The following is a 25629-nucleotide window of genomic DNA, read 5'->3' on the forward strand; positions in this document are numbered from 1 at the left end:
ATCATCTCATTCTTTTTCTCTATAAAATTCTTTGTGCCCCATTAATAAATACTGAATTCTCCTGTTTTCTTGGTGAATTCCCACTTATTAGGTCATACTTATTATAAATACTAATGAAACATAATTCAAGCAAAGACAGTTAAAGAGAAAATGCTACTTTTTGGCCAACACTTTCCTCCAGGGAAAAAATATTGCTGAAGATAGTACACTAAGAGATGCATCATGATGTTCCCAGTCTGTCAGAACTAACACTTCTAAGATTAACAGAAATGCTTTCTAGATAATCAATATTGGCCTAACTTGGTCAAAGAAATTGTTGGTAAAATGTCAGTGACCGTATTTACAAATGTGCTCATTTTAGGGTTACGGGAGCGGGGGACACGACCCAACAAAAAAAAAAAAAAAGCCAAAACAAACAAGCAAAAAACAACCCATGTGCCACCCTAGATTTTAATGATACTGTGAGTTTTGAATAGAGGGAAATCTGGCTTTTTATTTATAGCCTCCAAAACTGAGGAGGCTGTTATTGAGATGCGTACGTCCACACGGAGATGACTGCTGTTTAACAGAGCAGGGAGACAAAAGTAAAATGTAGGTTACAGGAAAGCACAGGAGACTAAATCTTTCCACCTGTCTGAGCATTACTAAGAGGTGTAATTCCTTTGGCTTCCCTAGAGGTGGTCTACCAGCAAGTTTGTGTTAAGCAAACCGAGACCTGTACCACCCTTTGGCAGCAGCCACTTCACAGCATGGATCCTTCTTTTTATTTCAAACCGCAACTAATTAAAAGTAGACTTACTACTCACTTCTTGTGAACAAAGTATTCTCTCTCTTGTTTGTTTCTCTTCTGCTCATTACACATTCCTCTTTCTCCCAGTGACCTGGTGGCTGCTGTGTCAAGAATGCAGGACTAAGTTCAGAAAGTGTCTGGTGTTACCCTTTTCCTCTGGTCCAAGTTTTATGTTCTCCCATAGCCTCCTATGCAACAACTAAACTTAGACCAGTATTGGATTGACTTGTCACCGTACACAGAATTCTTGATAAAGGAGTACTCGAGTAAAAAAATCTACGGAAGTAGTTTGAGTTGATATTTAACGGCAAAATGCACAAACTCTTCTCTAGGGTTTTTTTCTGATGATTATGTAATACATTGAAAAGGGATCCCTCTACTTCCAAGGCTGGCTTTCAAACACAGACAATAAACAGCATTATCAACCATTAATTCATGTTTAAACTCCATGTGAAGACTACCATATACGAAACAAAGGACGTATATGAAACAAAGATACCCATTGCTGGCATCAGCTTTTTCAAATGCAGAAGCAAAATTGAATTTTGCTCCCTTGGGGCCAAGATGTTGAGAGGCCCTCCTGACACCCAGGCGCTCACCCCACTGCATCCTTGGTGGGACAGAACAATGATGCAGCCTTGGCTCCCAGGCCCTGCCTGAGCAGCAGGCCACAGTTCATCTGCCCGGGCAGTCTGCTGCCCTAGCAACTGTTTGCTTTGCATAGAGCTGGAAATATGCTTGGCTCCAGCCTGCATCCAAATGGCCCAGAATTTTGCCCCCACTCCCCCACACCTTTTGTGCAGCTGGCTTCCTCAGCCTTGCCTCGTTTGACGCGTTACTTCTGAAGGTTTCATGCAGGCAGAGAAGGCACTGAGCACCACAGAATCCGCCCTCCCCACCCCCGCTGCCGCCACAGGCACAGGAAGCGGGGACAGCTGCCGCATCTGAAGTTAATGCTAACTTGCGTAAACATACACACGCTTTGGGAAGCCGGTGTGCCTTCCACCGGTTGCTGGTCAGCCCAAACCCGGGGTGTAACGGTCTGCTGGGGTTGCGATTACTTGTAATTGCTGCGCCCCGCTCCCTCGCCCCACTCCCTCCTGGCCCCGCGGGAGGGTCCCTCTTGCCCATGTTCTCCTCACACCACCCCTGCAAGGGGTCCGTGACCACCCGGCCGCTGACGCAAGCGCACAGAGTACCCTCCAGCGGCAACCGCCAGCCGAAACGACTTCACCCAATGCGGCCTCTCTCAGCCTCCCCGGGGATTACCCCCCCCTCAGCTCCTAGGGCCACAGGCCTCCTCGCACCTCTCCGGCTCAGCAAATGGCGGGGCACGGCGAAGGGAAATTTCCGCCCTGAGGCGGCCCGACAGCGCCGGCAAGGGAGTCCGCCCCTCCGCTTCCCGCCCTGCTCCCACCGCCCCCGGGCTCAGCTCCTGTCACGATGACTGCGGGAGTAAGGCTCGCCCTCCGCCGCGCAGCCTCCGGCCCCTCCTCCGCGCCCCCGCTGCTGAGCGCGCCCGCCCGGAGGAGCGACCCCCCCCCACCCCCTCTTCCCTGTGCCCGGCCCTCACTGTGGGGCGGTCCCGGCCTGCCCGCCCGCCGGCGCTGGGGGCGGCCGCCGCTGCAGCTCCTCGCTGCCGCGGCGCTCGGAGGGGAATGGGTGGAGTTGAGGAGCGCGGTTTCCTGAGAGGAAGTGACCGCACGGGGCAGGAATGCGCCGCCGGCTCCGCGACGTATCCAGCCTGCCTCGCTGTGGTGCTGCGGGGAGCCTTCGCCGCCCCGCCAACCATGCCGCACTTCACCGTGGTGCCGGTGGAAGACAAGCACCGCGCCGAATACGACAGCGTTGAAGGGCTCAGCTGGGTGGACTACCGGGAGCCGGCCGCGGCTCCGGCCCCTGGAGACTCCTACGACACTGTCAGCTCTGACGGTGAGCGGGCACGGCCGGGGCTGGGGGAGGCGGTATCGGCCGCTCTCGGGGAGAGCCCGGGACGAGCCCGGTTGCTCAGCGCCGCTCCGCTCCCGCCGGCCGCGGCAGACAAAGGCAGGGGCTCTTGTAGCGGCTCTCGGGGACCGTAACTGCCAGCACTATCGGCCCGGGCCGAGCGGTGGCGGCGCAGTCCTCGGGATGCAGAGGAGCCGAATCGGGCCCGCTCGGGACGCGCCCTGGGATTCCCTCCGCCCCGCAGCACTTGTTGATGATACCTCGGGGTGCGGCGGGCAGCGGGGCCCGGGAGGGGCCCCCCCCAAGGTCGTTATCGTTGCTCCTACAAACTGCAGCCTGTGGAGCTGATAAGAGAGTGAGGAGATACGCTCCAATAGGTTCAGTGCTCCACTACAAAAATAAACCGGTGACAGAGAATTCAGTTAAATTAGACGAATCGCAGGTGGCTGCTTTTCTTTCTTATGTCATCTTAACAACCGCCTGCCTAGCTAGGGCTCTCCCTCAGACTGGGCCCTCCAATTTTACAGCATGCCCGTTGTGTCTGTGTGGCTTTCACAACCGCTCCTGCTAGGCAGAGCTGCTTTTTGTTAGCGGTTAATTTATTCCAACTGCAGAAGAGGATCACGTAAGTAGGAGGGGATTGGGATGGTGAGAAGTGCATTCTTTAATCAGGCAGCTAATACCAGTGTGCAAACTGTCTTGGTGTTCTGCTGCGTCTTTATAAATCAGTTGAAATACAGCAACTGTTTCTAGAGAGAAAATGAAGGACACATAGATTTGGAAAGTGGAGTAGTTCTGGTAAAGGGTTGTTTTAACTCTCCATGGGGATCTGTTTCTCTTTTCTGCCTTGGTTATGTCTGGTTCTGTAACCTTTAGGAAGAGGATCTTCCCATAGGCTGAGTTGATGAATCTGGGTTGCCCTCTGTAAATCATGCATGACTCTAGGCAACAGAAGAAGCAGTAAACACCTGACCTGTTCTTCCTTGACTGTGCAGTCAAACTTTTCTGACTGCAAATAATACCTGCACAGTAATCCCTGAAGGGAGCCGGCACTGCTCAGGCCTGCCTTAAGGAAGACAGCAGTGTTATTTTTCTGAGTAATACCTAACTGTCATGAGATCAAGATCCAGTTCCTGCCTTTCCACCCTGTTCAGTTTTCTGTGAATCTGTGCTTCAATCTTCAATATACCATTTCTCCTACACACACACACTTCCTTCGCATAGTTTTCAAAGGAATTTTAGATTTCATATACCAAACAGCTTACATAAGCCTAATGCTCATTATACCAGTTCGTTTCCGTTCTAGCATGGACATTTTGGAATAATGAGAGGTAGATGCTTTTCCCAATTGGTCTGTTATCACAGACAATTTGAGGTTCTAGCCCTGAAGTGTGTGCAGGCCCTTGATTTTAGAAAAGGTTCTACTCTCAGGTTACTTAACACATACTTCATGTGTATGAAAGTAACCAGGTGTTTTTCACCCATCTCAGCAGATTGGAGACCTTGTGGAGTACTTTTCCGTTAACTAGCTTTGGCAGTGGGTTTGTACTTGTGCCTTGTGGGAGCTATGGGCATGGTGGATTCAAGGAAAGTCTACTGAAACTGCCTATTTGGGTATAAGACTCCTTGCAGGCTGTGTGAGAACAGCACTCTTCAAGATGCTCAGCTCCCAGTCACAGTCTGTCAGTATCTGGCAAGCTGTGGTCTCTTAAGTACTGCTGAATAGCACAGAACCCTGCTGCTGGAAGTTAACTTAGTCTCTTTATTTTAGAACTGATAAATATCTAGTAACTTCTCTATTAATATATGGTAGTTCTGTTTCTGTTTGAGCTATAACTGCCTTCTATTTTTTAATTTACTTTCACAGTAATTAAGTAGTGTTTCATATCCTCAGGGTGTGCCTATAAAGGTATGGTGTCTTGCCTACCTGTACTGACAAGCATCTTCTTCCGCACGACCCTTTTCTGCCTCTTCCTAGGTTTCTTGGGGTTTGTGGCTCCATAGAGGGGAATCAGAACTTCAATGTGTTAAACCTTTTGGGTTTTGGTGCTTTTTTCTACATCCTCTGCAGAGTACCATAACCTCTCATCTCATGCTGGGAAACATTGATAATATGACATGGTGGAGATGGAAGCTTCTTCTGAAAACAGTATCTGGCAGCTGTTTAACACTGGCTGGAGCCTGCAGACTGGAGGGAAGGAAGTGACCCTCCAGAGTGTTCTGTGGCAGCTGATTATGGGGCTCATGGAGGGATTTGTTGGTGTTGGTGATGCCCCTGGTTGCAGATAATGTGAACTTTGCTTGACTTGAGTGCACAGTTCTAGAGTTCTAGGCTGTGGCCCTACCAAAGTACATACAATTCTTATTGGCAATGCATGAATGCGCACAGAGCCGCCTGAGCAGTGCCATTGTCCAGGCTTTCTGTTCGATTGAGTGGTGCTGCCATAGTCAGGATAAGGGATTGATTGCAGTTGTTCTGGTGAGTCTTCTCCAGGGAAGATTTTATCAGCTTGCCATTCAGAATTTTATTTAAAGACTTCTTCAGTTAAACTGATTTTACTTGAGATGGGTTGAAATGACTCGGTAATGGCCTTTAGAGTATGGTCTATCATGCTAGTGTAACTGTTTGTAGCTGCTCTGTAAAAGTGTACATAGTAGTGGCTTTGTTGTCCAGTGCTCCTTGCACAATCTCTTAGACTGTTGCTTATGATTCTGACAGATTCTTATTTCACTGACTTTTTCTCTCCAGACTTTGTCATAGCCTGTTTTTTTAATGTTTTCCTCTCAATTTTGCTTTATTTAGGGTGTCAGATGTCAAGTGATACGGTGTCATATAAACACTACAGGCATGAAACCATTCTGCAATAGAATTTGGCAACCATTTCCATAAAACATTAGTCAGTGTGCAATAATTCAGCCTTCCCAGATAGCTCCAGTGCTTGCTTGTGAAAAAATCAGCCTTTATTTTCTAAGCAGATTCCACTGACTGCCACTGCTTGTAATAGATTTTGACATCTTCCATTTAGAAAAAGAAGTACAAAGAATTATCCCGTGATCCTATGATAAACATGTGAGCCCTGCTTTGTGGATCGGCAGGGATGAGAAATGTGAATTTGGCATCCCTTCAGTCTTTGCAATAATGCCAGCATGTTAGGTTGGGTGCACAGGGTAAGAAGAGGGGCAGTGGGGCCTGAATAGAGCTTAAAAACCCCAAGCTTTGCTTTAATAGGAATCTCAGCTCCACAGTGATGGTGCACTCTGTTAACCAAAGTATGGCAATATCATGTGTCCTGTGGGAAGTTATTTGTCTTCCTTTGACTGTTGTTTGTGGAAATGAGACTCTAATCAGCTTGGTGTCACTAACCAGCTTTGGTCAGTAGCCACCATTGGTTTTTGCCAAGGAATTGCTCTGTTTGTGTTCCAGTTGTCATATGGCTTCCTTTTAGCCCAGAGTTTTCTAACTAGATATGAAGACCTTTTCCTCATGCTTACAGTTTGTGTCAGCACCTTCAGAGCCCTTGTACACCAACAGATTATGCTTGTCATTTAAAATAAGCTGTTTAGGAGAAGATGTGACGTGGTGGCATCTGGTGTGATGGCAGTGTACTTTTACTTGAGTCATCTTCCTGGTTCACTGCTTTTTAATTTGTGGTAACTTACCAGTAGAGGTTTTAAGTCTTTTGCAAGGCTTGAAATAAAGGTCACATAAAATATGTCTGATGATACGTTCAATGGGGATACATAAATAATTCAAAAATTCGTTTTTAAAGCACTTCATTCTTACATGTATGTGTTTTGGCAAAGTCCAGAGATAAGATTAGTTATATATTTGAATTGGGTGCTCCAGCTAAATCAGGGTGACAGAAACGTGTGCAGATATATTTTAGACTATCTTAAATTTAAGAACTTCTAGCAGCAGTGTGGGTAAATGATGCTGTTACAGTAGTCATAGCAGGATATTTTTGAATAACATCTGTAGCATCTAAACGTGTCAGCATTTTTCATGTTGCCTTAAAACTGCAGAAAGAAGTCCTGGAGGAGTGAGCCTGGGGAACAGTTGGGGCAGAAGGAACTCTGAATTGTCTGTGAGGAAAGAAAGTAACCTGAGAATAGAAACCAACTGATACTAGTGAACTGTCTTTTCTGGTGATTTGTTTATTATTGTCTTGCTGAAAATGGTGTGGAGACTGCATCTTCTTCAAATTAGTTGCATTTTGAATGAGGAAAGAACTTTTTCTTTTTTTTTTTTTTTTTTTTTTCCCTGTTCTGTTAAGCTGTTAAGCTTGGCATCTGTTTTTCCTCTCTGTAAAGTTTAATGTGTAGATTTGGAGATATTAAAGGTATCCTGTCAGTACTAAACGTGTCAATATTTGTTCCTGTTCCATAAAGTGTGAGATACTTGTAGGATACACAGCAATGGTTGTAACTCAAAAGGGGCCTCAACAGCAGGGATATCCTTGTGAAGTCCTGTATTTTTATTTTATTTTTTTTTCCCCTGTTTGTGCACTTGGCGATTAGCACAGCACTGATAGCAGTGCTAAACTCCAGAATGCTTTTTCAATAATACAGATGCATAGATAAGTGTACCCTAGCTGCAGATAAGGAGAGGTAAGAGGTATGTGAAAAATGAGAGTGGAGAAGTGCTTTGTGACATGCTTGTGACACTTGAGAAGAGATGATGCATACTTTATAGCTTGTAAGCAAAGTACTTTCTCCGAGAAGGTCTTTTTGGTGGAGCCCACGGTGGATACGTTTCTTTTTTAGCAGCATGCAGTGTTTCCAGGTTTAATCCTTCTATTAAAATGCTTGTCTAGGAAAATAAGTAAGTTCATGTCACTGCATAAACTGTTACTTTTGCTAAGCATGTCTCTCATACCTATTCTAATTTGTGCAGTGATTAAGACAGAGCTGGAGAGGCTGCAGCTGTCTGATATCAAGACAGTGGTGCCAACTGCTGGCAGCCGAGAGACTCAACTAAATACAGAACACAGGCCTTTTTGTGGGTTCTGTGGTAATTCAGTTATTTGGGAGAGCTCTGGGAAGGAACTTTGTGATATGTATAAGTGATCTGAAAGCAACTCCTGTAACTATGTATCTGTGGGGTTTTATTTTGCAAAAAACCTAAGATAAGATAAAAAGCACCTAACCAAACAACCCTCTGCTGGTGTTCTGTAGCTGTTGATTTTTTATTTTTTTTTGTTTCAGAGAGCACCTGTATAGAAGGCTCAGGTATTGCACATGAGAAGAAGGGGATTTTCCATCTAATTCTGCCTAATTGTTCATTTTGCTAAGTGCACATTTCAAACTTCTCTTGAGACTAAGTTTGGGGTGTTTTTACATGCTGAAGTTTTATGTTTTAGTCAACCTCTGCATTTTTTTCCTAAAGAAATTAAAATAAATTTTGGGGCTTCTTATACCGTGTTTGAAATGTATATGCCTCTCACATATAAAATTGTGTGTTATTCAGTATCCCTTTACAAATTTCTTCAGTGTTTCATTTCCTTAAAGAAAATAATGGCATTTCCTTTCTTTTCCCCACTGCAACAAAAATCATTTTGGATGCTCTTCAATGTAAAGTTTAAATTCGGCTTTTGCTCTGAAGTTCTCTGTAGAATGGAGATTAAGGTACTTTGCAGCTTTATTGACTAGGAAATGTAGCCAAACATAATAAATGCAGTTCACTGAAGTTAAAGTGCAACAGCCACCTTGAGAAACATCAAAGTTAGGGATCACTGCTTTCTTCTTAAGTGGATGTAACAGAATGGGGAGAGACCCAGTACTACAGGAAGATAAAAGCTGTGTATGGTGAGCTTCCCCTTCCAAGACCAAGTTATGGATTTATGCTAATTCTTGACTGTGATGTAACAAAGAATTTGTTGTGCAGACTGATTTATATTACAGAAAAGTTGCTATTGGCACCAGTATATGGGAGCAAGAGTTATTTGATCAGAAATATATGTCTTCAGCCTGGTGGTTCAGGGTTTTTCTTTAAATATTTTGATCTGAACTATGAAGAAAAAAATGCATAATTTTAAACATGGTATAAAGCCCATTGGAATTACATTTTAGGGATGGTTCATTGTCCTCAGTAACCTTTGAATCAGTAATTTTTAATCTTTTAGTTGTACTGACTTTTATTCTCTCAGATAAGAGAGTTCAGTATTTTTTATTTAGTAAGGCCTCTTTAATTATTAGTTTTCAATAGGTGTCTGTTTAAATGGTGCCAAGTTATCCCTTAGCAATGAGTAGTGCTGTTCTTTCAGTTGAGCTTCTTTGGGTGATTCCTTTCAGTATACTTGGATTTTGTCATGCATAGAGAACTATGCATCTTTCACAGTGGCTGCTGTAGTAAATGCCAAGCAAACAATACCTTCTTGTTAAGCAAGCAAAATAACAAAATACCATAAAAAAAATAGTTTTCTAGCAAAATCAAATACTTGACAAACATTTAATATCTTCTGTTGTTAACTATAAAAAGTCTATGTGACCAAGAAAAATACAGCTCTTACAATGTATGTAGGGTTAAAGTTCTCTGGATTTTAGATGTGATAGGATTTTGTGTACTGCTGTGTGATAGAGGTCCCCTTCTGCCAGCCTTTGCACACCTACCCAGAGGTTATTTTGTAGGCTCTCTACTGCCTATTTGTCCTCATGGCTCTTATTTCAGGCATTGTTTTCTGAGTTAAACTTCTGAACCATAAAAAGAAGTTACTGCAGTTAAAGGAGTAGTATTTTTTCCTCACAGGTCATGTGATAGGACTGTAGATTTTGTGGTAGGTATTTGGTTTGGCCTGGAAAAGAAGACAAGAAGACTTTTTTTACTTACCAGCAGGGTTAAATTCATGTCTGAGCAACAGAGGTATAGGTTAGAATGGTTCTGTTTTTTTTTCTCGTGGTTTGTTCTTTTTGTTTCTTTTTGAACACTTTCATTGCTATTAAAGGAACTTGCTGAATTTTTTTTTTTTAACTCATCTTTTGATCTTCATTCTGCTACGTAGGACACAGTGGTGCAGTTCGATGTGCAGAATAAATCGCTAATTGCCCAGAAAGAGCTTGGGCTCAATTAGCTTATGGATGATTGTGGAAGGTTGATAACTTGGATGTATTGCCAAGTTAACTATGCTTTGCTGGCCGGAGGCAGCCTAAGACCTGTAAATGTAAATTAAATGGCATTTGTTGAGAAGAAGATGAGAAGCCAGTGCCAGGATGGGGTGGGCAGCTGGGGGCCAGGGGCAAAGGAAGAGATTGCTGGTACTGGTGAGGGGATGGTCATCTTCCCACCCTTTTATTAATGGTCACAGTGCTCTGACAGGCAACCGGAAAGCACATTTGCAAGACTTAGCAGCATTTCCAGAGGTATTCAGATTATGGGTTTGCTTCACGTCCCCTGGAAGCTTCAAAGTCCATCCCCTGGAATCCAGAATGCTGAATTTGCGTCCTCCTTCCTGTTCCACCTAAGTGACCTACGTTGCTTTAGAAGCCCAACTCTACCATTGATTGGCATGTGGTCTATAATATTACCAGGTTGTAATCCATCAGTTACTTTGAAAATGAGAATCAAAGCCATAAGCTGGTGTTGGAAACTGGTTTTCAGGGAACTGTAGCAGAGATTGTATAACAAGATTCTGGGAGAGGAAAGATGATGCAGCTGTGTTTAGGCAAGGCATGCTGTACTATGTATAGGTTCAAGCTAATTATGCCTGAACAAAACTGTATGTGTGGGGTTTTTTCTACAGTCTAACTGCCAGCCTTGATTTTCATCTCTGACCAGTAGCCAGCAGTTTCTTGAGTTTCTCATTTGAGGGAGTCAGAACACCGTTCAATGATTACAGATACCTCCTGATCATGAAATAGGTTAGACATCCAAACTTTTGCCTCTCACTTATATGTCAAAGGGGAAAAAAGGATTTTTATGGTGTGCCATTAGAAGCTGCTCATTTGCTGAGTTAGAGTAACTCCTAAAGGGAGCAAACTTGTTTAAGCTTGCACTTGCATACTTTAAATTGCTGATTGCTGCAGTAAAACATAATTTTAATGCCCTGGAGTATAAATACTTTTCATAAAATTATCTCTACTACTTTGTGTTATGACCCTGTCTCTGCTTGCAAGCTGAGCAGCCCTGAACTTAGTTACTGTGTGCAAAGTCCACCTCTGGATTTCCATGTAGGAGGTCAGATCTGAGTCAGGACTTCAAGAAGACGCTGTAGCTGCTGCTGTCTCTGATGGAGGACAGCACGTTACTGTTTCTTGTATGCTTTCTACCTTTGCATTCAGGAGCTTTGCCTTCCTGATCCACTTCTATGTAATATGACGGACGTAATTTTTGCTGCTACTTGCTATTGTATATATTTGTATCCAGAACTGATGTAAAGGGCAGAGTTAGAAGTTCTGTAGTGGTTGCAGATCTGATTAAAAAACCTACTACTCTTGAATATTTTCATCTGTCTTCTGCTAAGGTTTTCACTGTCCAGTCTGTGATTTCACAATATGGAGTGTTCAGCAGCAATACCACTTCTCTGTCTCTCCTCCAGCAGGATCCCTTCTTCCTTGCATCATATTGATAGGACAAGGGGGAATGGCTTTAAGTTGAAAGAAGGGAGATTTAGATTAGGTATTAGGAATAAATTATTCCCTTTGAGGCACTGGCAGAGGCTGCCCAGAGAATCTGTCGCTGCCCCTCCCTGGCAGTGCTCAAGAGCAGATCGATCAGGGCTTGGAGCAACCTGGTCTAGTGGAAGATGTCCCTGCTCATGGCAGGGGGCTGGAACTGGATGAGCTTTAAGGTCCCTTCCAACCCAAACCAGTCTGGGATTCTATGTTATTTGTGTTCTGCACCCTGTGTTGGGGCATAATCTCCAGGGCACATCTGGTTTTAGAGCATCGCAAGCCAACCCTTGCCAAGTTAATCCAAACTCAGTTCGCACATGGATATAACATATCTTGGCTGCTTTGCCTAAGCAAATACAAGCCATTCATTTTTTGATGTTCCAGAGAATGCGATAGAAATGTCAGGGCGTTATTTCAGGGATATTGCAACGGGTCCCTGAAATTAACATGAAGGCAGGTATAGCTGAGCCATGTTTGGTAAATCCCAACACTGAGTAACCAGACAGTGGGATGATTATCTGCATTGTGTCAAGATGTCTTCTAGCATACATGCAGGGAGCTTTAAAGCTGTAACTCAAGGCAACACACAGAGAATAATTTAATTGCAATATTTTTCCTTTGCCCTTTTAAGAGACTGTATTCTGGCCTTTGTGGTAGAAGCATATGTAAAGCAGGAGTAAACTCATTATATGTCACTGAGTTTCTTCTGACTTAGATTCTGTTTCATGGGCTTAATTCCTAACTGGTGGAACAGAAGACAAGTGATCTAATGTTGCCTATTGCTCCTTGAAGAATTTGTGTAAGCTAATGTGCTGTACTAATTGCTCTCATGCTCTTGAGAACTGCTGAAGTTTTTTTAAAATGATGATAAAAGCTGCTGTGGCTTCTCCAGATATCTGACTCTTCTGATCTGCGCTGTGTGTTAAATATTTTGTGCTGTTTTCGAAAGCTCTTTGTAAATGTGTGTTTGGATAAATGTATTTTACAAGTAGTGTGGTTTGTTGCTTATCGTGTGCGATGTCAGAGTATGCTCTCCACCCTCTCAAACGTTCAGTGAGATGGACTGACTTCCTTTGCTTGGAGAAGTCTCATGCTGAGACTTGTACTTTCCTTAAGTGTTACGACTAAAGTTACAGTGAGTTTTGGCTGTTTGAGCACTGCACACTGAAAGGTCAGTTCTTCATCCTTGGAGCATGTGTACATGCAAGTGTAGCTCTTTTTTGTCTTTCTCATTTTATTTTCTCCCCCCTTTTCCATTAGTTAAAAAAAAAAAAAAAAAACAACTCACACTCTTTGTTTTCACATGGTTCAAAATACTTCTCAAATGTAAGAAAAATCTGGTATTCAGCACTTTCTGTGTGAGTTAACTGAAAACTGAGAAAACATTCAGGGCTTCACAGTAAGCTGTAACTGATTACCAGTATCTTTACTGTCTTCCAGGAATAGATAATAGATGTCCGTTAATGTCCATTGTATAGTATGTAATGCATAGAATGTACATACATTGACATTTTCAAAGTAATTAAACCCCTGTTTGTTTTGTGTTTTTTTTTTCTTCTCTGGGCTTTTCTATATATTTGGAGATATTTAGCACCTTGGCTCGTATCTCCTCTATTTCCACTTGTTCCCTGTAGGAAGTGTTTTGAGCTGGTGGTAAGATTGACTTAATGGTCATAGTTCCCATCTGCTTGTTCTTGTGTCATGGTTTGAACATGTAGAATTGTTTCTTTAGCATGTATTGAGTAGGAGAAGGGACCAGATACGTCTCAAAATGTGGCGTGTGTTGTGGGTTTGTTTTTTGAGTTTGGATTTTTTGTTGCTGTTCTCTCATTTTATTATTGTGCAGCCATGGTCAGCTGAACAGGTAGAGAGATGAAAACAATGTTCAGTATTTGGTACTGGGGGAAAAGATGGATGAATACTGCATGGAATCTGCATGCTGGCCTCACAGGTGTATCTTGCTGTCTCAGAGCAAGTGAGAACATTTTACAGCAAGGTAAAAGAGACTTTTCCTGAGGCAGGGAAAAAGCTGAAATGCTTCTCCCTGTATTTTGATACAGGGTGTGCTGTATCTGAGGTGCTTTCGTGCATGTGAAAGGACAGAGTTTCAGGGAGCATAGTCATGAGAAATAATTTGCAGACGTTCCACATGAAAGAACCTCTGAAGTGGATTACAGTGAAGTACAAAAGTTGTTTTCATAGTGCTTTTTTTCAGCTGGCAGTGACAAGTTGTATTATGGAAGGTCCTAAGTGATGTGTGTTCCTAAATCACATTTCTCCAAAGTGACCTGGCATCTTTAATTACATAGACATTCTTGATCGTGCCACCTACTGTATGATACAGGTAAATCCTAATATAGTGTATGCTGGTATCCAGAGGAGCTCCTTATGATTGAGCAGAGTGGAGGGGTGTCTGGTAATTACGAACTGCTTAGAATCTCTAAGTTAGTGTTTACTTATGTATCTTTCATAAACCCCCACTTCATCATGCTGATGCTTTTCTTTTTTTTCAATAATCTTGCATATGATTTGTCCATTAACACATAATCCTATCAGTATTGAAGATGGAAAGAAATACATCACTGTTTTCACTTGAAAGCTGAAATGCCTGGAGGGCTAAAGGCACAGAGCCATACTTTTCATGGCATTAGCAGGTTTAAAACACTCAGCAAGCAGCAGATTTGTGACACACACTTTTTTGAATAAGTGTGCAAAGAGCTGGCAGTGTGCTTCGTAAGTGTGGCTGGATGTGAATTTCACAAATAGCATTTTAAGTCAGATCCTGACATTTGTGTATTTTCTTCATGTTGGGAGTCCATTGATGATTATGATGCCAAGATTATAGCAGTGTTGGCTTAGCTTTCTGTAAGGACCCTTTTGCTTCCTGAAAGAGATCAGTCCCATTCATTATTGAAGGCAGTTTACCAGATGATGTGAAAAGTTCTGTTGGGAAGACGGTAGTATTAAACTTGTCCGATTCTCAGGACTTCATGGAAAAGGCATTTGCTAGAGCATGTATTAAGAGCAGAAAGAAGAATAATGGTAAACCAAATTACTGAAAATGGCAAAGAGCTGTTGCTAAAGGGTAAGTACTTTGTGTTGATATTAATACCTGCAAAGGATTATAGTGTTCTGAATCAGTGTGTCTTAACTGAAGAATAAAATCATTGCACTTCCTGAAACACAATATCGTTAAATTGCTAAATCCTTTGAGTTGTGTAGTGTCAGTCAACTTAATTGGTAAGGCTGTTCTCTATTTCTGTGAAGTACAGCAGAAGTCTGGTAGTATCTTCATATGTGTTTATATAGGCATAGATCAAAGATCTGTGCTTAACTGTATGCTTAATTCTGTACTCTGGTGCAGCAACTGTTGCATAGGTTGTTGTCTGGGAAAGTTTTGGCTGGCATTTTTTCATGCAGAGAACAAAAAAATGCGGTCTTTAGAACTCAGAAGAACTCTTTCAGAGGAATTAATATGTGCCAACTATGCAGCTTTTAAATTTAGTTTTTGGTAAAACTGTGCCTTGCATCACTTTTGTAGATACCAAAGCTGTTGGTGATGATAAATACTTATATGGTATCTGCAGTGTAGTGTGTAGTGAATTTTAAGAAGCACTCCTTGTTGGATAAAATTCAGTAAATGCAAAACGTTAATGACTGTGTCAACAGTGAAGTAAATAATACTATGTGTTAGTTTTAAAATATTATATCATTTACATTGTATTTAAGAATATAATGTGAATGAACACATTATATTCTTAAAGTACCCATGAATGTCTATCGTTTGGCCTTTTAAGTTGCGGTTTCTGATGGAAGCAGGTGTCTGGGTCTGGCATGTGAGAATTTGGTATCCTTGGTGTAACTAATAGCTTGAGCCTGTGCTTAAAGTACAGAGGATCTCTTTGCTGCCTAAAAGCTATCAAGGTAAAGATCTGCTCTTTCATTCTGCCATTCTTTCCTCTTATACAGTCTTATTGTTGCATGAATTGTTATCTGCTGCGGCTTTGGCCTTTATTTTCATAAAATACTGGGTCAGCCTGGAATTCACAGCTCATGCTTTCTGCCACCTTCAGTGAAAAAAACCTGGTAGCCTAAGGTCTTAAGTGGATGGGCAATAACAGATTTCAGTTGGTAATTCCATTGCTACTTCCTAGTTTGTAGTGTGGATGGCTTTAGCTAAGTAGATGCAGTGCTATTTATTTCCTGCTTCTCCTATTTCTGATGTAAACATAATACTCCTAATAAGAAACGAAACAAACCAGAATAACCCCAAAAAAACCCAAATTCAAAAAAACCCTAACACATAAAACACCGCAACCCCAAGAACTTAGTCAAGTTTTCAAAATATTTTAGAACTGATTTTCAGACAGCTTGGAATGTCACTATCAATCTTTTGCTACTGCAAAATAACAAAATTCTCATTTTTGGTTCTGAAAAATTCAAAGTTAAATCTTAAATCATGATTTTCTGGTTTTGCATGAGAAGTATTTTGGATAATATTAACTAATTTGTAGCTAAAGTGAAAATAAGTATTATTCATTATCAGCTGCCTGTTCTGCTGCCATAAGTGAGTTTGTAGTCAGAATTTTTATTTTACAAATGCTTCTTGTTTCTGGCTGGCTGTGTGTTGTCCATGGAGAAAAAACAATTTCTAATAGGTGGTGGTGGTGGTTGTTGTTGTTATTATTATTACTGCTTCGGACTGTTACCGCCATTGGATTAGGATTTTTTTCTATGCAGTCGGAAGTGAGTAATTTAACAAAAGAGACAATACTCTTTCTGTTTATGGAATTTATAGTTAATATAAATAAATATAGTAATAAATTTAATAATTTGTTATAGTCTCCCAAATGAACCAAAAAGAAGGTTTCATAACAGTTCTGAGAGTAAGAGACCAGCCGCATGTGAGGAAACACATAAATAAAGTATACAAGCAGATCTAGGATGTATTTGAACCAAATTTGACATCTACATATGCCTTAGGTTATCTTAATATGTCAGTCTTTTGGTATACTTCAGCAATACCCTTGAATGCTGCTGATATGTAAAGATATTTGGGGTCTTGAGCTATTAGCAGAGGCCAAGAAACTTGTTTTCTGTTCTTCAGTAGTACTCAGTTCTGCAAAACTTTACTGCTGGTGGATAATAAGAAGAATGCTGTCTGAGCACAGAACTTAGGACAACCTTTCAGAGGGAACCAAGTTTTATCTTGCAATGCAAGTGCCTGGCAAAGTAGTATCATGGTTAACGTCTGGAAAGTGCTTTCTCAAGAATTGTGTTAAAACAGTTTCTTTTGTAGAAACAAACAAACCCAAACCCTAGATTGTAATAAATATTATTACTTATATAAAACATATAAAAATTAAATATATAAATATTAAGATATTAATATTAAAAGATTAAAAGATTAAAAAAGTAAATATTATTACTTATATAAAATATATAAATATTAAAACTTTATCCTTAAAGCTGTGAACAGATTTTTTAACAAATAGTGTTGTGACTTATACAATTAACTGATTATGCAAGGAAGAAATGTTCTTCCTGCCTATTTTGGGTGTATTCATTTGCTCCTAGACCTTGTGAGAACAGTTAAGTATAGTAAATGTGGTTTGATTTTGTAGTCAGAACATCAAACTGAATTCTGGCTTAATAGCAGTTTTGTGGAAATTTGCAGAAGATCTTGGCACATGAACATCTAGAAAAGCAGAAATAAATTGGAACAGAACTAACATGTGTTCCAAAGTGGGATAAATTTTTCATACCTTAAGCTGTCTCTTTATTTACATTAGGCTCTCTTTAGAGGTACTTTGCAGCATGCCAAGATTATGTACTGGAAAGGTACTCCAGGGGTCAGCTAATTGAGCCATCTCTTTCTGGGGAAAAAGTAAGCCTATATTATTAGTTGTGTATAACTTCCTGCTGTTTAGGTAGGTGCAGTTAGGTTAAAGGAAGCCCACACCAACTGCTTGGGTATCAACTCTGAGACAAAGGGGCACAAAATCACAAAATGCAATATAGAAACCTTTAGAATTAGTTTTAAGTAATGTTAAGTTTGATGGCTTTGTAACAGTAGCAATGGAAAATTACTGAGGTGCATGATACATAGAGAAAAAAACCACAGAGTACAGCTAGAGAACATACTGAGAATTCTCGTAAGATAAATTGTTATAGTTGACATAGTTTTAAGAAAAACAGTCAGGAAGAACAGGACACAGGGATAAGGAGTATCTGGGAACGGCAGGTGTCCAGGATGGGCTACAGTTAAACTAACTGATAAGTAGGAGGATAGGAGGGTTATTATGTCTCTGGTGCTAACGAACCAATTAAACTGGTATGAGCATCTACTGCGCGTGCTTCAAAGGCTGCCAGAAGTGATGAAGATTGTTGGAAGAAGTAAACGACCCTCAGAGACCACCACCACAATTATGTACGCATGCGGGGAACTTCTGTAAAATTATGTAATCCATACGTAGCCTCATGAATATGTATGTATGCCCAGGGACTATATAAGGGCGGCTTGTATAGCAGTACGGGGGCACACGTTAGGAGGAGCTATCCCCCGTGTATCCCGGTGCCACAATAAAGAATACCTGCGTGTCAGCTTGAAAACTTTGTTGGCAAGTTTGTTCCTGGAGTTTTCTCCGAATCAACTCTAATTTCGAATCTTAGATTCCAATGTTACTTGTAGATGGAATAATAAAAATACAAGTGATTTCCACCCCTTCTCCCCCCTCAAAGACAGCGAAGTTTGAATAATGTTCTCTGTCCATGAAGATGGCTTAGTTTGTGTCCCCATTACTTCTTACTTCTGCTTCTTTTTTTTTTTTTTTTTTTACTGTTGTATGCACAGAGGTGGCTGTACCTGCTTTGGAATCATTTTTTTTTTTTTTTAAGCCTCACTGCAGCTCAGTTAGCATAACTCTTTTTCACTTTTTCTATGTTGGCTAGACTAAAGCTAGGCAGACTATGTCCATCTGTGCCTTCAGCATGCCTTAACTTGTCAGGTAGATAGAGCTGCCGTAAGAACTAGGTGAGTTAATCATGGCCAGATACAAAGATCTGAAGTTGGTTTAAGGTGTACTAATTTCTACTTATTTAACTGAGCATAATGAATTAGGGGAGTGGTTTTTTTCTTTAAGGGAGTTCATAAACTGACAGTAGAGAAGAATAAAACCTTGGCAGTTGAGTCATGCAACCATTCCTGCCACCTGCTCACAAGCATGATTGTTCTTTTAGTAGTCTGACTGAGTAGACTTGAAGCTTCCTGGTCTCTGTGATAGTCTGACTGTTCCTAATTGTTCAGCTTTCATTTATTCTCGCTAATCTTTCTTTTAGTTAATTTCATGTGTGTTTTGTCTGTAATTCTCTCTAAATTCTGGTTTGCATCCCTCAGTTACTGAAGGAAACACAATGACTTGTATGAAAGCCTTGCATTTGGCATGCTCAAGCACTGAATCTGTCTGTTGCTGGTAAAAAGCTGGCAAAAGCTTGCACATCCATTTATTGATTTTTTTAATTCGCTCCTGCGCTTGTGTGTTTGCATGTATGGCAGTATGCACATTTAGGACTTGTAAGTTTTGTTCCGTGGGCTATCTTTGATGTTTTATGGAAGTCAGTTGATACACACAATGATGAATCTTGTTCTAGGTTCAGACCTGTGTCCATACCCAAGTAGGGGAGCTCTAAAAAGTTCAGGGACCTAGGGTGGAGATGTTTAGGTAAACTGTATAATTGTAGTGGTGGTATCAAATAGAATTACTTGGTTTGGAAGAGAACGGTAGCATTCTGAGATAAAATGTCTAAATTATTGAAAGATAATGAAGAGTGAAAAGCAAGGAAACAAGTGAAGAGGAAATACTCACTGACTTGAAATATGGTTTGCCTGTCTCAAAAATTGATATTAATTAGGGACTAAGGCAAATAAATTATTCTTTATTGCAGAAAATATAGATCCCTCTATAAGAAATGTTCCTTCCAAAACAATCTTGCATGATGAAAACTAACACCACATAGCTACTGTCCAGGACCAAAGACTTGATAACTGAAAATGAGGAAAACTGTACGCATAGCACAGGATGGTGCTTGCCCAGGAGACTTCATGCTTCAGAATGTAAGATGTCCTCATGTGATGCTGGGGCAAGAATTCCCCCGAGTAGCTTTCCGAGGTCACCTCCACTCTCTTCCAAAACTGATGGAGAAAGCAAGCTCTTCCCATGCAAGTAAGTCTCTTTGAAACTGCTGGTATTGCGCATTGGCAGATGAAATGTACTAAGTAAATTTTTTATTCCAGTGCATATTACATACTGTGCTCCAGTCCCTTCTATTTTGTCAAAAGTACATTTGTGATTCTTGTTGAGGGAATGGTCATCTGCCATAGGTTTTACTCATGAAATTGGAAACAGAATATGGAAAGAGAGGAAATAATATTAACACTTTGTGATTTAGGACATGTCTGAAAAGTACAGATTGCACCAAGCATGCAGATGTGGTGAGGATGATTTTGACTTATTCAGTTAACTGAGGAGTGTAGCACTGTTCTTTAATCAGTACACATCTCTGTAGCACCCAGTTCTACATATTGGTGAAATTAGAATAGGATGTCATTGTAAAGAACTTGAATATAAACCTATACTCCTCTGCTTCCTGTTGAAAGTGTTCACTGTTAGGGGTTTAATGTGGCACTTAGTCGGATCAGTAGAATCATGCAGTTTCAAAGTTCACTTTTGTTTTTGCATTGTTCGCAGTAATCCATAATCTACATATATTTCCAGGATAATGGAGCTAGTGCTGTGAATGGGATAAAAAGCCAGTTCTATTTCTCTATCATGCGAACTTTTCCATTGAGAGAAAAACGTGCTGTACCAATTGCAAAAACAATACTCTTATTTCGAGTCACTAGTTCTACTGATTGTTCCATTGCGGTTTGCTTTATTTGAACTTCCTGTGTTCAGGAAGATATATAAAGCAAGCAGCCAAGGAGTCAGATTCAGAGGGAAAGTCTAATGGGAAGGAATTGGGTGATGCTTGGAAATGCAAATGGAGAACGAGAGGAGCTGGGAGCTCTTTTTGAGAGAGTGAACTTCTGAAGAAACCAATTGTGAAAATCTTGCTGGTGGTAAAAATGAAGATGCATCCAAAAAATAATGCCAGTTAACTTGAAGATGCATCTTAAGTCACTGGACTTCATCAGGCTCAGAAAGATGGTGTAATCTTTCTTAACTGAGGGGAGGTTATAATGATGATGGTAATGAGATGCCTGGAATTTTGAAGGACCAAAACAACTGTCATCTTATATAAAATCTGAGATCGAATGTATGTGTTATCTTGACAACAGTGGGATTTTATACATAAAAAGGCAGAGAGTTTTTGTAAGCATTACAAGTAAAAGAACATCCATTATCCTTTTTTGCGACAGTGGTAAGCTGTATCTCTATCGTAAGGTTGCTGATGAGAGAGCAAGGAAAACTAAAAGCGAAGAACTGATCTAAAAATCATGGAGTAATTAAAAAAAAAAAATCAGTTTAATTTTTCAAACATTCAGTTACCAAAGCTAGTATATAGTGAATGAGAAACTAAAACCAAGTTACTCCTGGCCTTGCTGTGTTTGGTGTGAGGATGAGAAGATACAGCACAGACCAAAGCTTTGAAGAATCACGTAGACAGTATTGCTGTTGATGCCATCATTTGCCCCGGTGTCCTGTTTAATGAGTAACACCTATATGGCAAATAATTCCATTTCCTCAGCAAAAACCACAAACATACTTCAACCACAATAGGACAGAACAGGCTGCAGCACAGCTTACAATACGTACTGGAACAAAATTGATCTTGTGTAGGCCTTCTGCCAATATAGATGTAACAAATATAGTAAGCAATTAGGTTTGGCTGCTTTTTAGTAAATACTTGCTTTGCTGAAGTTGATAAACATATTTTAATGCTGTGTTGCTAAGCTTACTGATACTTTTGTAGTAGCACAAAAAAATCTATACGTACAGCAATATGAATGTCTCTTACATGTAGGTCTTATATGTAACAGGGCAGCTGCTAGGTAATGTTTGCCTGTTAGTTGTCAGAGCTGCGCGAAAAGCAATAGGCAGCAAAACACAGCAGTCTGCTATTTATAGGTATTTTTGGTCAGCTAAGTTTTACTTCCAGAAGCCTAAAAAGACCTCTGTTGTTTATGAATATCGATTTTCCAAGTTCTGTTCAAAGCACCTCTCGGCAGTTTCCAGCAAATTGTGTTTCTTTCCATGCACCCTTTCCCCTCAGTAGGAACAGCACTGAACTTGTTCTTTTTTTTTTTTTTTTTGCTTATAGCCGTTGTTTTTGTAACTGTGGTATATGCCGATCCTTGTATGTGCAGGGATGTTTGCCTGCTAGCTTCATTTTTTTAAGTTGATTCAGATTTCAAAATGCAGAGAAACTTTCACTTCAATTATATTATAATTTAGTGTAGCCTTGTTGAACTGATTACCTCAATCACTGAAAATATGTACCCAAAAAATGACCTGTTTAACCTCTTGCTTTTTATGTATTCACTGTACAATACTATGTTAACTTGACATTTTAATTTGAAGTAATATTTTCTTTCATTTTCGATTTCTGGAGTGGTTAGTTTTTTTAAATAGAAAAAAAAGTATTCCTTGGGTTGATCCTTTCTCAAAGAGATACTCTTGGAGATGTCTTCAGTTTTTACTGGCTGAAAGAGCAGGGAGTGAAGAGTTACAAGCGAATGAAAGGATTTTTTTTGTTTGTCAAGCAGGGCAATGGGAGCCAAAGGTTGGAGAACTTTTGAATACTAGAATCAATTTAATATATATTAACCCCCTGCTCTGCGCTCATTTTGTACTATAGTGCCCTTTTTTTTTTTAAAGTTAGTATTTTTAAAAAATGCTCTACTGGTAATAGAATCATCCTAGAATGATTTGGGTTGTAAGGGACCTTAGAGCTCATCCAGTTCCAACTCCCTGCCATGTCAAAGACACCTGCCACTAGACCAGGTTGCTCCAAGCCCTGTCCAGCCTGGCTCTGAACACTGCCAGGGATGGGGCAGCCACAGCTTCTCTGGGCAATCTATGCTGGGGCCTCACCACCCTCAGAGGGAAGAATTTCTTCCTAATATTTAATCTAAATCTCCCTTCTGTCAGCTTAAAGCCATTCACCCTTGTCCTGTCACTACGTTCTCTACATTCTCTTGTAAAAAGTCCCTCTTCTGATTTCTGGTTGGTCCCTTTAGGTATTGGAATACTGTTAAAGGGTCTTTCTGGAGCCTTCTCTTCTCCAGGGTGAGCAAGCCCAGCTTTCTCAGCCTGTCTCCATAGCAGAGGAGCTCAAGCCTTTGGAGCATTTTCATGGTCCCCTCTGTACTTGCTCTACTGATCTTCCATGATATATATATATATATTTTTTTAAATGTTCATTGTATAACTGGATGCTTTACTTTTACTGTACCTGATATTAGGCTTTTAACTTAAAAGTGTAAGAGGAGTCTGAAGAATGCACAGTCTAAATGTTCAAAATACAGTAAGGGTAAAGGCATCATGAAGTGAGCATGTTTGATGTCTAGCATTGTTGGGCATGGTAAGAAAACAAGCAACAACAACAAAAACCCCCAGCAAACAAAACCAACAACAACAACAAAAGGAGGTGCTTTGGTGTATTGTAATAACAGACTATGTATAGCCTTTGATTTGTTTAGTCTTACTAAATCTACCTGATCTGTTTGAATGTAGTGCTCAAATGTTGTTACTTAGCATTAAAATGCTACTTAGCATTAGCAGATTTTTCTGAGTGCACAAAAACTGTCCTTTTACTTATTACTAATCTGCATAAGAAATAGTTATTAGATGGAACATTAGAGAATAAATGCACAGATAATGGTATAGCTGTGACCTTATTGTAAATTTCACTTTGAAGTGATTTTTTTTAATTCTATTTTAATGAAGATGGAGGAGTAGAAATAAAAATAACTCTACCTTGAGAGTAACACCCCTGATACTGATAATGTTGCATAACTTCAGATACTAAAAAGAAACAGATTCAATTGACCAAACAAATTTATTCCCTGTGGGTTTTGTCAAGGTTACACAGTCTGTCTTTCTGTGCTTACCAAAACCTGATTCTTTTTTAATTTGCAGGTCATGGCAACCATAAAGAAAACAGTCCTTTCCTGAACAGTGCAGAAGCTGGCAAGGGAGGTGATTACTATGACAGAAATCTGGCCTTGTTTGAGGTATCTTCAAACTGTTTTTTATACTTCCATTGTGATTTGTGATCTTCCAAGATGGGAGGGATTGAGCACATTAAGTGCATTGCAAAGTTCCAGGCAGTGGGTTGGTTCCGAGCTCTCACTGCATGACCAGTCTTAAAGCCATTGGTGTATTTAGGGATATCTCTACAAAGGAGCAAAACATAATAGTACTAGAGGTGACCTGAATTATTGAAGTATTGAAGCTGTGGCACTGTGGGCTAATGATAGTGGAAAATGAGCATGGGCTGATTTATGTGCTAAGAAGGACTGTGTTACTCTGTAAATTCAGGCTGTCAAATTAGCTTGCGTAGCCTGTATTACTACCACAGAATGTCAGTAACCTGGATTTCTCCCCCACGTGCTTTTCTGTGGGTGCATATCTGTTGCCCAAGATACGAATGGGCATGTCGGAGGAGCGACCCGAATCAAGAAGACAATCTCAATATGAGTTACACTTCTTGTTTGATTTATTGCACAGGCTCACCTGATTTATACCATTGGTGATAGTTTACGTGACAGCTGTACATCTTTCATTGGCTACATAAACCTGTCCATACGCCTGTCTATACATTGCTATTGGCTAAGCTAAGTTTTACACACATATCTCTGTAACAGCAGGGTGCATGCCTTGCAATAAGTGGTGCATTCCTTGTGGCCAGCAAGCTCCTGTTTCAACGTTCTGCTTACATTTCTTCAACTCCAGGCCTCCTTGGCTCAGCTGAGTCAGAGAGAGTTCAAGGCTGTCTCACTTGGCTCTAATCCTGGGTTGTGCAGGGCCTCATGAGAATAGCCATTGCTCCACATGGGCAGAAATACCCTGTGTGATGAAAAAGCTCAGATACTATCACCACTCGGGACTGTGAGGAAGAGAGGTATGACTGCTTCCACGAGGAAGTGAAGAGGACCAAACTATTATGTGGGAAGCCAGTTGAAGCCACACCAAGTCCAGCAGAATCCTCTTCCACTTCCTCACCTCACTTGCACTGCATTACATACAGATATATTATGGTTGCTAAAAAATGTTTCCAGAAGCTCTGGTGCTGGGGAGCGCTGCAGAGTCTTTGTATGGCTCTGCAGCAGCTTTCCAGCTGGCGTTCGAGTTATGGTTTCACAGCAATACTGGCAACATGGAATCCTAGAATGGTTTTGGGTTAAAGCTCATCCAGTTCCAACTCCCTGCCATGGGAAGGATACCTTCCAATAGACCAGGTTGCTTGAAGCCCCATCCAGCCTGGCCTTGAACACTGCCAGGAACGGAATGTGTTTCCCACTATGGGAACTCAGTTTGGGGCAGCCAGAACTGGCTCTGCACCCTGCTAGGTTAACACCTGCAGAGTTCAGCTGCTTGGCATAGAGCCTGGACAAGTGTAAACCTACCTGCTGCAAGATAGGCACTCACTGTGGAAAAGCTACAGCCATGCTTGATGTCAGCATGCTTGAGCTAAAAGACTTGGAAGCATGCTCTCAGGCCTCATCCCTCCAAGGCATGGTAAATCTGTGACCAGGATAACCTCACTTTCAGGTCATGCAGAGTGGCCACTTGTGGCATGGCTTCTATTATTTACATGCCTGCATTTTTCAGAAGCGGTAATGAAGTACCACACTGGGTCTGCGGGCTCCTGTGCTACTGCAGAGAGGGAAGAGCATCCCAAGGCGATGCTGCTCAACTGAACAGGAGGCATGTGTCATCCCTTTCTGGAAGGAGTTGCAGTCAGGTTTTTAAAGATGTGAACTGCAGATCAGAGCAGAGGAAGCAGTCAGAAAAGGGATGCTTGGCTCGTGGCATCTGCTTAGCCATTTGGGGACAGTTTCAGTCAGGTGCGTAGCATGTAACTCTGCTGATCCTACTGGGAACTTTGTGGTAATACAGGAAAATATGATAACACTCCAGACAGTGAAATCTTTCTTAATATTTTTTTATTTCCCGTGTAGAAAGTTGCTTCTCTTTACCATGTGTTACTTACTGTGCAGTTAGATGCATAAGACAATTTAGTTTCATAGAGAAAGAGGGAGAGAATGATTTTGTTCTTAT

At 41.1% G+C, this 25629-nt stretch overlaps 1 protein-coding gene across 7 annotated transcripts in view; it reads left to right on the forward strand.

Annotated features, from left to right (window-relative positions):
* Positions 1-2417: 2417 nt before the first annotated feature.
* The window catches only part of SLC12A4 (solute carrier family 12 member 4), a 50139-nt gene continuing 26927 nt past the window's right edge, over positions 2418-25629 (forward strand). For 3 of the 7 annotated variants that reach the window (XM_061344103.1, XM_061344104.1, XM_061344109.1), the window contains exons 1-2: positions 2418-2722; positions 23485-23579. In XM_061344103.1, the coding sequence (XP_061200087.1) occupies positions 2449-2722; positions 23485-23579 (369 nt within the window). In that variant the 5' untranslated portion in view covers positions 2418-2448. Of the gene's footprint in view, positions 2723-14302; positions 14430-17136; positions 17232-19288; positions 19567-23484; positions 23580-25629 lie in introns of those variants that run through there. The other 4 variants (XM_061344106.1, XM_061344105.1, XM_061344108.1 and 1 more) reach the window with 4 other exon arrangements.

Source organism: Neopsephotus bourkii, unplaced genomic scaffold, assembly GCF_033783945.1.
Source record: "Neopsephotus bourkii isolate Nb327-2 ecotype Australia unplaced genomic scaffold, CSIRO-AGI_Nbou_v1 NB_1863, whole genome shotgun sequence".
Classification (NCBI taxonomy): Eukaryota; Metazoa; Chordata; class Aves; order Psittaciformes; family Psittacidae; genus Neopsephotus; species Neopsephotus bourkii.